This window comes from Myxocyprinus asiaticus, chromosome 6, assembly GCF_019703515.2.
Source record: "Myxocyprinus asiaticus isolate MX2 ecotype Aquarium Trade chromosome 6, UBuf_Myxa_2, whole genome shotgun sequence".
NCBI classification, from domain to species: Eukaryota; Metazoa; Chordata; class Actinopteri; order Cypriniformes; family Catostomidae; genus Myxocyprinus; species Myxocyprinus asiaticus.
In genome coordinates this window covers 26,003,239-26,017,364 of record NC_059349.1, presented here as the reverse complement: position 1 = coordinate 26,017,364, position 14,126 = coordinate 26,003,239, and the positions used below count along the sequence as shown (strand labels likewise).

The 14,126-nt window shown below is 35.3% G+C and overlaps 1 protein-coding gene across 3 annotated transcripts in view; it reads right to left on the bottom strand.

The window, feature by feature from the left end:
• The window catches only part of LOC127442836 (potassium voltage-gated channel subfamily H member 6-like), a 93,807-nt gene extending 82,099 nt beyond the window's left edge, over nucleotides 1-11,708 (bottom strand). For all 3 annotated transcript variants that reach the window (XM_051701052.1, XM_051701053.1, XM_051701055.1), the window contains exons 1-2: nucleotides 11,485-11,708; nucleotides 10,312-10,542 (exon numbers count right to left, since the gene is read on the bottom strand). In XM_051701052.1, the coding sequence (XP_051557012.1) occupies nucleotides 10,312-10,542; nucleotides 11,485-11,560 (307 nt within the window). In that variant the 5' untranslated portion in view covers nucleotides 11,561-11,708. The remainder of the gene's footprint in view (nucleotides 1-10,311; nucleotides 10,543-11,484) is intronic.
• Between the last annotated feature and the right edge of the window lie 2,418 nt (nucleotides 11,709-14,126).

Below are 14,126 nucleotides of genomic sequence, written 5' to 3'. Positions count from 1 at the left end.
TGCAAATTTAGATATTAGCCGGAGGTTTGAGCTGAACTGCTGGCCTATTCGTGACTACTCCCCTGAAAAAAACAACAACTACAAGAAGCCTGTTAGAGTTCATGTTACACTGTCAGTTCTGAAAATATCACGTCAAAAGTGAAGCAATTTTAAGCCTGAGGCATGCAATAAAGCAAATCCAATGTCATACATGCAGTCATTAAAGAAACTGACAAAGAAAACGATTCCATACAAAGTTCTTCCTGCAAATCAACAACAAAACAGAGGCATAATGACTAAACAATACACACAATAAAACCTGCAGTTGCTGCCTCCAACATGATCACACTTGAAGTCGACATGTTGCTACCGAATGATCCGGTATCCTGACATGAACCCCATTCTGCTAAGTAAAAAAAAAATGTATCAAGGCTTTGTGCCTCATCCTATGAGTAGAATTCACATTAGATCAGTAAAAGATGCTTTTTTTAACCACTCAATGATGATTTAAAATAATATGTATGCAGTAGAAAATGTTCAGTTTGTCTTGTTTACATTCTGATTTCATGGCGCTAACACGCTATACGTGGGCATAAAATGTGCCGATTACACTCTATTCTTGTGATTTATGATGACACTGAAACAACTGCAAAGATTGGTGTATAAAAGAGTGTTAATGGAAAGAATACAGACAAAAGAATGATGATAAGAAGGGCATATCTTACTACGGGCAGATGTGTGAATGGCTTTCACTGCAGGAGGCACATGAGTGAAGCAGCATGTAAATCAAAAGAGTGAATGGGCACTTAAGAGTATTTGAGTAGATTAAATTCCTTTTGTAGGTTAATTAAACAAACAAAAAATGCATGACATGTTCTTGGAAAATGTCTCTACGCGAAAGATCGTACAGATGTAGGTAAATTTGCACCAGCTTGCTAATAACTGCACGCCGGTGTGTTCATGTTGACAGATCTTAACTTAACGCTGTGAATGGGAATAAGCTGTCTGCCTCAAAGTAGGTGGAGCTCCAAGTCAAACCTACCGATGACGTGGACCAATGGCAGTAAGGTGTTTAGCAGCCGGTAAGAACATTTCCTAAAAGTTCGTCCAGGTGAGCTGTTAAGGACCACCGAAACAAACTAAAAAAAAACCTACTTTTTGGACAGATTTTGTTCTAAATGATGTCACAATCGTTCGTCCTTCGATTTCATATGAAGTATATCAGGGCCTTTACTGACAAGTGCCATCTCCTATCAGACATCTTTGCATCAATTCAAATGTGTTTAACTTTTCTTATGGCATAACTGATAGCATGTTGCTTGAGCAGCCTCAGAGACATATGTTCTGGTCTCATGGAAACCAGAAACAAATTGCGTTCACATAATCAACAATAAGCCTGATTCAGAGGTTGCATTTTCCATCTAAGATTACATTTTTACTCCACTGATGGTTAGGTTTAGGGTTGGAAATTGGGTTAGGGCATATGGTTAATAAAATATGCATTCCTGTTGAATGTATTAGAAATTTACAACTAAAAACAACTCGCTTTACAACTTGCTTTTGGCGACACTCACCCGGAAACTGGAGCTCACATCTGCCCAGACGTTTAACAACACTTCTTGCTTTGGCCACTGGGGACAGTAGTTCAAATTTCAGTTAGCACAGTGAAACATGATTTCAGCTGAAGAACTTTAGACCTTTTGTTGCCGAATTCACAATGTTCATTCTGTTACCTCATGGATCTATTTCTACTTGATCTAACTAGGCTTAGCATCGATGCCTTTTTCAAGCATTGATAATCAGAAATTTTCCAGATGATTAATTATATATATCAGGATTTTTTCAGATAGGGCTACCCATTGCACAAAAGTCTGTCTTTTCAAACATATTACTCAACACAAATTTGGTACAGTGTGAGCAGAAGGGTAAATTAAAAGGGGGTCACACACCGGATATGTCTGATGGATGACATGGCACGTTCTAAAATTCAAAACAATTATTTTCAATGAAGGTATGTATGCATACACCGTGGGCTAACCGTCTCTCGAGGCTGATAAAAATTCTGCATCGCCAAGGAGCGTAACTCACATTGTTTTCCATTAAATTCGACCCAAATCATTATCAAAGGACAAAGATTATTTACTCTAGTCATCAGTGGATGATATATTGTGTATCTTTCATATAGCCTACACAATGTATTTTCAGTTACTCATATGTATTTTTGTGGTTTGACAGCTTGAATGAAACCTCTTCAAAGATACTGAAGGGGTGGATTTACCCCTGTCTCTTTAGTCTATTGATGAGTTGAATACATTTACTAGTAATTGTTATAATCAAAAGGTAATCAAAGTGTTTTTAGTCATGTGCATTTATTCTGGTTATGTTATAATTATGAATGTTGTGGGTCATTCATGTATTTGTCCTCTGAGGTGTGACTGAGGTTCTGACCCATGTCAGGAATGCAATTAACAGTGCTTACTCATTTAGCCCGGCTCCCAGAGAACAGATACTCATGTGAGTTGCAACTATTTCATTGATCACTTATTCAGGTTAAGTAAGAGTTTCACTGTGTTTAAGTTTAAGGTCATTAATTGCTGACACATATGCATTCTAATTTATTCACAAAAATATATATCTGTTATAATTATTACATAATCACCTATTCTATAACCATTTGATTCTATTTTAATTCAATCATTAGTCATTGAATGAGAGAGATTTTAGTTATGAATTTATTATTATCCATGTTTTTATATGGTTTGTAAAAGCAACTATTGCATACAACATATCTACCTCATGTAATCATTGAACTGAAACATCGAATTTCTTTATGATTTTATTATCATATTAGGTGACTACTGGATATTAGGCCTTGTGTGTGCTTTTTCTTTCTCCGCAATCTGTCCTAATTTTCCGCAGATGTTGAGGCCCTATATTCCACTGAGATTAGGGAGAAGGCCTTCCGTCCTAGAGGAGATAGCGCCTACCCATTGCAATGTCTAACTCATTTAATGTTTGGATTGTTTATGGTGCCTGTAACCTGTAACCTGTGACATCTGCATATAAGTTCTGTAAAACCAATGATGGGAACTTGATTAATGTTATGGCTAACTAATTATTGTTTGCACAAATGTGGAAACAGACCATATTTGTAAAGTGCTAAAATGTTTGAAGTAAGTGACCTATCAGAATCTTAGAAAGTGTTGTACTGTGACATCTCTAATTCAATTTGCATATGACTATAACTGCTTGTGAACGTTTTTGAATGGGGGCTTCTTTTTCTCATTTTTTTTTCTGTATTTCTGAACTACTGGATCCCATTAACTTGTGATGCTTATTGGAACTGCAGAGAACAATCAGTAAACTCTCTGTTTTTTGCAAACCTGAGCCTGCATTTTTATTCCTCAATATTCATATTGGGGACTAAGCTGTTACCCCCAACAATACATAGAGAAATTGCATAATAATTTCTAAAGGTGCAGTTACACCAGTTTCATTCACTATCCTGTAAACTCATCAACGTCACTTTCATTCTTGAAGAAGTACAAAAACCTTCGTAACATTTGTGTGTATATGTACTGTGCAAGGAGCTCTAAAATACCTGTCCTATGCTGTGATACCTGTGTCTTGCGACCTGCTTCGGTAAATGTTATTTCACCCCCTTGTGGTTTCCCAACGCTATTACGGCAGACATTAAACAGAAGCCCAACTGAGTGAATTTGGAAAGCATGCAAAATAGGCTTCGGATTTAAATGTCAGCTAATGTTAATATATCGATGCCTTAAAAATATATAGATAAAATAATGTGCCGATCAATAATCGATAAATCATTATTTTATGACATGCCTAAATCTAACCTGTTAAAAATTACTTTAATTGATGTAACCTAATTCACCAGGTTAAATAAATCAGATAAATAACATTTTTGACTTGGAAAAAAAGCAGTTAATTCAGATGTTACCACATTAAGCACATTTATTAGCATACCTTAAATAAAAAATTTTACAGGGTATGGTCAAAATCATATTTACACAAGATGAATGAAACAAGCGGGAAATCAGATCAGTTATGTCAGATAACATGAAAATGTGCTTCATGTGTAAACTATGTGCTAAATTTATTGGTTTTATTTCATTCAAACTGTTATTTAATCTGACATAATTTATCTGAGAAATTACACTACCAGTCAAAAGTTTTGAAACGCTTGACTGAAATGTTTCTCATGATCTTAAAAATCTTTTGATCTGAAGGCGTATGCTTAAATGTTTGAAATTAGTTTTGTAGACAAAAATATAATTGTGCCACCATATTAATTGATTTCATTATAAAACTAAAATATAATAATAATCACAAAAAAAAAAAAAACGTTTTTGAAATTGATGACTTGGACCAAATAATAAAGAAAAGCAGCCAATAAGTGCCCAACATAGATGGGAACTCCTTCAATACTGTTTAAAAAGCATCCCAGGGTGATATCTCAAGAAGTTGGTTGAGAAAATGTCAAGAGTACATGTCTGCAAATTCTAGGCAAAGGGTGACTACTTTGAAGATGCTAAAATATAACACAGTTTTGATTTATTTTGGATTTTGTTTAGTCACAACATAGTTCCCATAGTTCCATTTATGTTATTCCATAGTTTTGATGACTTTACTATTATTCTAAAATGTGAAAAAAAATTATAATAAAGAATGAGTAAGTGTTTCAAAACTTTGACCGGTAGTGTATGTTACCCCAATTAAAGTAATTTTTATGGATTAGATCAAGTACACATAAATTCTTAATGTAACAAATGCAGGTTAATGTTTTAGAGTATGGCAAAATCAGCTGCAAAACCAGGTTAGCAACAATATAAACTAATAAACAAGTCAATGAGGTCAATCAGCATCTGAAACTACAAGCTCAGTTGGAATATTGCAGAGGGGCTTTCTGAAAAGACTCTGCTATGAGAGCTCAGGGATGAAGAACGGACATTTAAATAATTAACTCCCAGAGATGGCTTCAGTCATTACTTTGTCTAATTATAGCAGAGGAGGCCATTACCAGAATATGAAGACTGATGAGCAGGGTCATCCTCTGTCTTCTGTGTTGATCGGAGGTCTTCCATTGGACCTCTCCTTGGTCTGCTCATAAATGGGTTATGATTCAAGTCATCAAAATCTTTGATTATTCGGCAGAAAATATTTGTTACTTACAATACATGTACAATAAATATGGCCTTGTCTCTGCACTGTTCATATTTTAATATTGGGGATCTACAATTTATAGGGTTGTGTTTTTAATGGTATAGTTCACCAACATTTTTTAATTATGTCATCATTTATACTCACCCTCATGTTTTTCCATATCCATATGATTTTCACTCTTCTGTGGGACACAAATAGAGATGTTGGACTGTCTCAGTCACCATTCACTTTCACTGCATCTTTTTCCATACAATGAAAGTTAATAGTGCTTGAGACTAACATAACTTTTTTTGTGTTCTACGTAAGAAAATAAGTCATATGATGATGAGTAAATGATGACAGAATTTTCGACTTTAGGGTGAATTATCCCTTTATGAGTAAATAATAATAATAATAGCATTATTTTCATACAAATTTAAAGCTCAAACTAATGAGGCTCTACAATATCTCATTAAATGTAAGCAAAGTTTAAAATGGGAAGCTCATGGCAAAAGTCATACCTAGATCTTTGACTGCAAGAGCACAATCTGCCCCAAGGGTCATCATTAAGTCATAATCTGCTATTCTTTATACCGTTCACAATAATTTTCCCCTAAATTAAACCTCAGAGGACCAACAAGCTTTAAAGAGAGATGAGTATTCACTAACTGAGTCGACTTTGGAATTGCTCTTTTGTGCTGCAAGATTACTGGTGCAACCACCATTAGTTCCACACTTTGCTTTAAATGCCCTTCCCAAGGACTCTCTTCTGAGGCAAAGATATTTACAGCAAAAAGAGTGCCATACAGGAAAACAGGCATTTGTGGTTTGAGAAATATACTATTTCTTGAACTTCATGAAACAAAACGGTTATTTATGCTACTTATACTACTTTTCTTCATTTTTCTTACCTACAATATCCCTAAAAGGTTAAAAATGTGCATTATGGCCATGCCGTGTATTACAGCATTTTCGCTGAAACATCATTATCCTTCAAAGTTCCCTCTTTAGGAGCTTTGCTTTTCATGTGTCCTTCCAGCAGATAATTTGTGCAGAAACTTCCAGTAGTCATCTCCAGACTGTATGACGTTATCACAGACCATGACACCTCCATTACCTCACATTAGTTTTCAGTAATATATGACTCTCTGGACTTTAGCCACCTACAGATTTATAACACGACCACATCTACACGACCACTTCTAATGTGTATTTATATTTAGTGTAACTGAATACCTAAGGACAAAGTCCTTAGATTTAATGTTCCCTCTTGTGTATATTTGCTTTCTAGCAAACTCACATATTGATTAAAGGAATAGTTCACCCAAAAAATTAAAATTCTCTCATAATTTACTCACCCTCATGCCATCCCAGATGTGTATGACTTTCTTTCTTCTGCTGAACACAAAAGAAGATTTTTAGAAGAATATCTCAGCTCTGTAGGTCCTTAAAATGCAAGTGAATGGTGGCATGAACTTTGAAGCTCCAAAAGCACATAAAGGTAGCATAAAAGTAATCCATTAGACTCCACTGGTTAAATCCATATCTTCAGAAGCAATATGATAGGTGTGGGTGAGAAACAAATCAATATTTAAGTACATTTTCACTATAAATCTCCACTTTCATTTTCACATTCTTGTTCTTTTGTTTTTGGCAAATCACATTCTTCATGTGTATCATCACCTACTAGGCAGGGAGGATAATTTATAGTGAAAAAGGACTTAAATATTGGTCTGTTTCTCACCCACACCTATCATATCGCTTCTGAAGTTATCAGTTTAACCACTGGAGTTGTGTGGATGACTTTTAAGCTGCCTTTATTTGCTTTTTGGTGCTTCAAAATTTTGGTCACCATTCACTTACATTGTGAGGAAAAACAGAGCTGAAATATTCTTCTAAAAAGCTTTGTTTGTGTTTTGCAGAAGAAAGTCATACACATCTGGGATGGCATGAGGGTGAGTAAATGATGAGAGAATTTTCATTTTTGGGTGAACTAACCATTTAAAGCTGAAATGTGTATTTTTTGTTGATGTTAACATTCTGTGTGTAACTTTTTCAGTGGTAAAATACTTCCTCCTGTCCCAGCAACTATACAGTAAGTAAACAATTTGTAGGCTAATTTTCTAGAAAAATGTCTCTTTTTTTGTTGAGCGGCCCATCTAGTCCGACACCACAACACTGGCTATGTTTACATGTACACCAGTTTATTATTGCAGAAGATTATTCTGATTTTTACACAGATTATTGCAATAATCTGAGAATAAGGAATAATTAGATTAACCCGCTTTGTTTCATTGTTTCATTGTTGTCTGTTCTAATGAATTTGACACAGTTTTAGAATGATTTTAATGGCTTCACAGGGTAACTTGGTTACCTATGTTAACGTGGGACATTGGTTTGAATAGGAACTGCCGTTTACACTTGTCAGAACAGTAAATCGCAAGTGGAGTTATTTTATTTGCAAAATTAAAGCATCATAGGCTGAAATGTCTCAGAAATTGGCCAATACACTTAAATTAAATGTATTTCTTTATGAAAAATACTATCTTGATAAAATGATTGCTCTCTTTTCATTGGTTCCATTGGTCTTGTGTTGGCGTGTCTGCTAACCATGCATACTGATCTGGGTTAAAATACCCTGGGCTAATAACGTTACCAAAAAAATGTATAATGTGCAAAACGTCTTTTCTTTGCTCCTTGGCATTTCACATTGAACGAATCTGCTGAAAAGGCAAGAGAAATTATTCACATGCACGTGCACATCCCCAGTTAACATGATCCACACTGGTGGCATTCATTGGCTAGGCATCAACCAATAAAACGACTTCACTGTCCCCTCCCCCTCCCCCACCGAACTCTGGTCTTTCTCTCTCACATCAGGATTTTACAAGTGCACAAGTGAGTTTTGCTACAAGTTTTTCTCAAAAGTAGTTGCAAAAGTCAAGGCGTTAAGATTTAAAGTTGCAGTGCCAGATTTGAGAGGATGTAAGTGCCGATTTGTGGTTGTAATGTGAAAATGAACAAAAGTTAATGTGTAATACAAGTTTGTGTCTGTAGTTGTATTTATGTGAATGTCATTTTACTACTTGTCTGCAATTGTGAATTCAGAACACAAGCTTTGAATTATTGTCTGTGAATGCAGATTGCAACATTTAACTTCAAATTTTTTTATGTTTTAATGTTTTCACATCGGTGCTGTAAGTGTAAGTTTCAACTTTGGGGAGCACCACTGCTGGAAAACAGTGCAAGAAAGAGCAGCTTCTTCTGTTTCGCGACCTTTCTGAACCTTTTCGAACCTTAATGTTGACCATCATTATAGTAGGTAATATATGTTTATCTGTCTTGAATTGCAGCCTTTTGCAGTTTACTTATTGATTTATTATTTTGATTAATTGTGCAGCCCTGAAGGATCGTAAAATTATCTACTGATGCGATGAAACTTATGAAACTTTATAGCCAAATAAAAAACACAAAAAATTCATTGCAATATTTATGATATTGATTAATTTTATACAGTCAGCAAAATCATCATGATTATACCATGAATATTCGGTATATCACCTAGTCCTATTCCATAGTGATCATGAAGCAAAGATGAAAGAAATGCGTACTTCTGGGGCTGCATGTGCCAGCTGAGCAACTGCTATTGTGATAATTGGGAATGCTAAAGTTGATAGCTCTCTCCAGGTTTTTTAGACATACTTAGAACATACTATTCAATAACAATATTATTAGTTGTGGGTGATGAATTTGACATAAATTGTACTGACACAATACCCGCAGAGCAACATGTCTGAACATAAGCATGCATGTGTACATACAGTATATCCTAAATCTTACTGTTACGTATGACTTACTGTAATGACATTTAGAATACAATGTAAGGAAGTCAGAATATTGAGATGTCTCATATTTCAAAAGGGCTAAATGTAGCCTGAGCACACCTGAGAAATTTGGGGTGGTTAGGTTACAAAGGGTACTGTACACTGAAAGGTATTCCTAACATCCGGATCTGTGGAAAAATACCATGCGCTTCAACCTCCCTACATTTCTCACTTCCAGACCCTCTCTGGTTCTATTTGTGGAGTTGACTTGTCTCTCGTTAAATCTTGAAGAATATTTTATTTCACTACCTCATATCTGTTCAGTTTTGCTGGCATTTGGCACTGAGATGCAAAGTCTTATTCAAATGGAATAAAGGTAACTGAGTAGAAATTCTGCTTTATCTGAAAAAAATATATGATATTGCTATATGATAATAACCTTTTGGGACTTTTAACAGAGGTTTCCTGTCTAAACCCTATGGCAGATTACAGTATGTGCAGCTTTATGGGCTCTGTTAGCATGTTAGAACATTCTTACCATCTAAGAAGTCTTACAGGTCAACTTGAGCATGAGTATTGTGATGTTGCTGACTTGTTATTATCTTAGACTCAAAGTACCATTGTGTGCATTGCTCTCTGTCCTGAGCACCACTTGAAGACACAATGTTATGATGCCCTTATTCAATCAATTGAAATACCCGAGTATAGAACTGGGAATTGAACTGGATAGTGAGAAACTGTCCTTAGTGCAATTATGTCTTCTATGACTATTGTTTCTATTCTCAAATGCCCACCTGTCCTGGAAATCAACACATCATCCAGAAATGGTGTATGTTTACACAGGGAAGGACAGAAATAGACATAATTAGGATAGCTCTTGGACTGTAGTCCTTGTCTAGCAACTGAATATCCACAATAAAGGATGCTTGGGTAAGAGAGACTTCCACAAAAGCGTCTTCTACACCAACTAAACTCCAAAATCAATAGCAAATCAATAGCATGCTATCTTAATCTCACATAGAGTACAGTACAGTTCTAATGAGATGCCGCAGAAAAATAAGTTAGTATTAGTGGATGGGATGAAATACACTGGGTGTAGGGTTACCATAGGGACATTGATAAACATATACTTATATACTTTGGTCTTGTAAATGTATGGGAGAGTCACTTTAGAGGCATACCAAAGAATTGTTATTGCCTGCTGTCATACTACCATTGAAGGCCTGCTCATTGTAGCAGTTATAGTTTGCCTTTCTAAACGAATCTCTGTAATTGTATATCAAAAATGAATGTTTAAATTTACTTATAGCACATTTAACAGAGGTAAACCCCCCAAGAGGCTTACCATCTTTCCTATATAGGGAGATCTCCACTTTCCTTTCTTCAGAACCCAGCAAGGCTTTGGCCATTTGGGCCACAGCTGGTCTTCCAGTGTGTGGTCCATACAGAAAACTGCAGGTACACGGCTTCTGCATGACCTCTGCACGTGTGTAGCCGCACATGCCACAGAAGCCATCGTTGCAGAAGATGATGGCGCAGTTTTCCACTCGAGCATTGGCGATGATGAATTTGCGATCTGTTTAAGTAGGATAAGAAGAGATGCAAGAAATTCATAAATCATGGTGTCATCCTGGATGAACCTCATTAGGAACTTACAAGAACATATTTTTACCTTAGTTACAGTACTTTCTCAATGAACAAATCTGATCAAAACCAAATATGTGTTGATCAGAAATGTTGTGTTATGCCTACAGGCAAGGCAAGGCAAGGCAAGGCAAGTTTATTAATATAGCACATTTCATTCACAAAGGCAATTCAAAGTGCTTTACATAAAAAGTATTTAAAAAGAATACAAGATACATAAACATTTATTTTAAAATCAATTAAGAAAAATAAATAAGAATAAAAATTTATTAAAAAATATAACAAAAAATATTCTTTCAACTTAAATTGAAAGAAAAAAGTTAAGTGTCAAAAGACTATATAAAATAAAAGGTAAATAATAGTAAATTATTTAAATGCTATGAATTTCATTTATCATAATTGTTATGATTTGTAGGCTAGTTGTACATAGTATTGTGTCTGTTATTATTATTGGTGTGTTAGGTAAATGTCACTTCAGGTTGTTTCCTCTTGATCAATGTTAATAATAAAAAGTAGGCTTTAACAGTATAAATATTTCCACTACAACTTAAAATCCAGTTTCTTGACAGTATTCCCGAATAATCATATAATATGGTGTTTCAGCTGAATGCCATACCTTAAAATGGAAATTAATATAAATGTTAACAATTTACAGTGTTATATTCCAACATTACAGGATATTCTAAGACTTTGAAAGAGAAGCAAAGATTTAGAGAAAATCATTCAAGTTGCTCAAATAATAATAACTGTAATGATAGATAGATAGATAGATAGATAGATAGATAGATAGATAGATAGATAGATAGATAGATAGTAACTGCATTTAAAAACATTCTGTTTAAAGTACATTTAACAACAGATATCATTCACTCACTTTGAACCTCGAATTTGCGAATGATTGTGTCCAGGAAGGTGTTCTGAGGCGCAACGTGTCCCCGTCGAACAGGCATTATGTCCTTCTTCAGTGGGGCAAAAAGTTCTGCAAGTAGCCCGTCAGCTAAGTTTACCTTAAATACGAGAGATGGACTGACTGAACAGCCAGGTCTCAGACATGTATACAAGCTTTCCTTTCACGCCCCATCGACGTAAAAGTCGATGTCCGATCGCGCGCTTCTTGAAAGCCTGTCAGTAATCACACTCTGAATCTGTCAGTGTGCGCTTCTCGCGCCCAGTAATTACCTCACGTCACCTGCTTTATTTATTTGCAAATGGATGCAAATCAACTAACTTTCTGAAGCATTTCCTTATACGCAACTAAAGGGAGTTTGGGAGCGCTAAAAACAAAACAAAAGGACTAAAGTATAGAGGATGTAGAGGCAAGTGAGAGGATGGCTGTGGAGGGAGAAACAGTCAAGGCTGTGGAGGACCGCATGGTTCATTCATGCTGATGTTACCTCTGAGTATGTCAGTGTTGACCACAAATCCGATTGTCATGCAGCAATTGTAGAACAGGTTGAACGCAAACTATAAATAAATAGTCAAAACAGGTGAGCGGTGAGAAAAGCTCACGTTTAGTATTTTGATGACATGGATAGTAGATGATTTGTATTCATATGTAAATAACCTTAAAACATTTTTAGTTGTCTAAATTAAATATTAAGATGCTAGAACATTTGTGCCTCGTTCGGGTCGTCGATAAGCCTACATCCTACATTAGCCTCCCTGTTGAAAAAATAAAATAAATAAAAAACAAAAAAACAAAAACATTAAATAATAGAAATTCTAATGGTTTCCACTACGAATACCAATACGAGTCTAGTGTTGGGTCATATTCCAATGGGATTTAATGGTATGTATTGGTTTCCATTATAGATACGTAATGGTCTTTAATGTTATCCACTAGACATAACATGCCACTAATAGAAGCCAACACATTACCAGTACAGACCATTATAGTTTCCATTAAAACCAATACATTTAGCATTATAACCATTAAAACCATTAGAATTTCTGTGAGGTTTCTATTGTTTGTTTATTTATTAATTTATTTATTGTTTTTTGTTTTTTTCAGCAGGGATGGCTGGACAAACTATTACTAGATTTAAAAACTAGGTTTAAAAACGTTGGGCAGTGACAGACTGAACTTCACAGTATTTTGTGTGCTTTTCTTTAAAAAAAACTGTGGAGTTTATATTTGGCGTAGTTTAATTAGGTAAAGATGCAGATATTCATATCCTCATTTGTCTATTAGGTTAATTATAACTCAAGACAATGAGTGTGTTTTATTATTTTTTAATTATTTTATTTTATTTTGGTTTAATTTTCATTCTCAAAGGGAAATTTTACCAAAAAATATAAATTCTCTCATCATTTACTCACCCTCTTGCCATCCCAGATGTGTATGACTTTCTTTCTTCAGCAGAACACAAACAAAGATTTTTAGAAAAATATCTCAACTCTGTCTATACATTGCAAGTGGATGGTGATCAGCACTTTAAAGCTACAAAAAGCACAGACAATTGTAATAAAAGTAATCCATACAACTCCAGTAGTTAAATCCATGTTTTCTGAAGCGATCCAAATGGCTTTGGGTGAGAACAGACCAAAATATAACTTCTTTTTCACTATAAATCTTGACATTAGCAGTCTCCTTGGCAATCACGAGGGGATTCAGTTCACGCTGCCTCTCGCTTGACGTAAGCACGCTGGCATGTTCAAATGAAAGCAAAACCAATGAAGCTTGTGAACAACCTTCTCTTGTAAACAAATTGAGCTGCTCTTCAGGTTGTATCGAGTAATTTCTTGCGTGAAAATGCCAGCGCACTTACGTCACGCGAGAGGCAGCGTCAACCGAGTCACCTCTTTGACACGCATCGGAGAGTGAACAGAGGTAAACAATTATAGTGAAAAGGACTTAAATATTGATCTGTTTCTCACCCAAAGAGATCATTTAGCTTTAGAAGACATTAATTCAACTACTGGAGTCGTATGGATTACTTTTACAACAACTGTCTGTGCTTTTTGGAGCTTTAAAGTGCTGATCACCATCCACTTGCATTTTATGGACCTACAGAGCTGAGATATTTTTCTAAAAATATTTGTTTGTGTTCTGCTGAAGAAAGAAAGTCATACACATCTGGGATGGCATGAGGGTGAGTAAATAGAATAGATAATTATCATTGTTGGGTGAACTATCCCTTTAACTAGCAAACCAAGGGTGATGTAGTTCTGATTTAGTGTGGAGGATGGACAACAACAAGAGCCCTTATGTAGTTTCTTCAAAAACTTGATAGACTGCCATCTACTGGCTAGTTAGAGTCACATACAGTAAGCACATTTGACAAAGAAAAAAACACTATCAGTCCTCACCTTAGACTGAGTGCTGTGGTGTTTCAACCTACAGAGGGCAACATATGTACAGTAAGTAGCAATGATTTTTATTTATATATGGAATAATATCCATTTAATATTAAAAATGAGTAGTGTTGTGTAAAGCAGTCTTTTGCTCACAGCATGATACTTCTGCACTAAAAATTGTAATATGTGATCAAATCTAATGTGATTTTTCTTTAAACT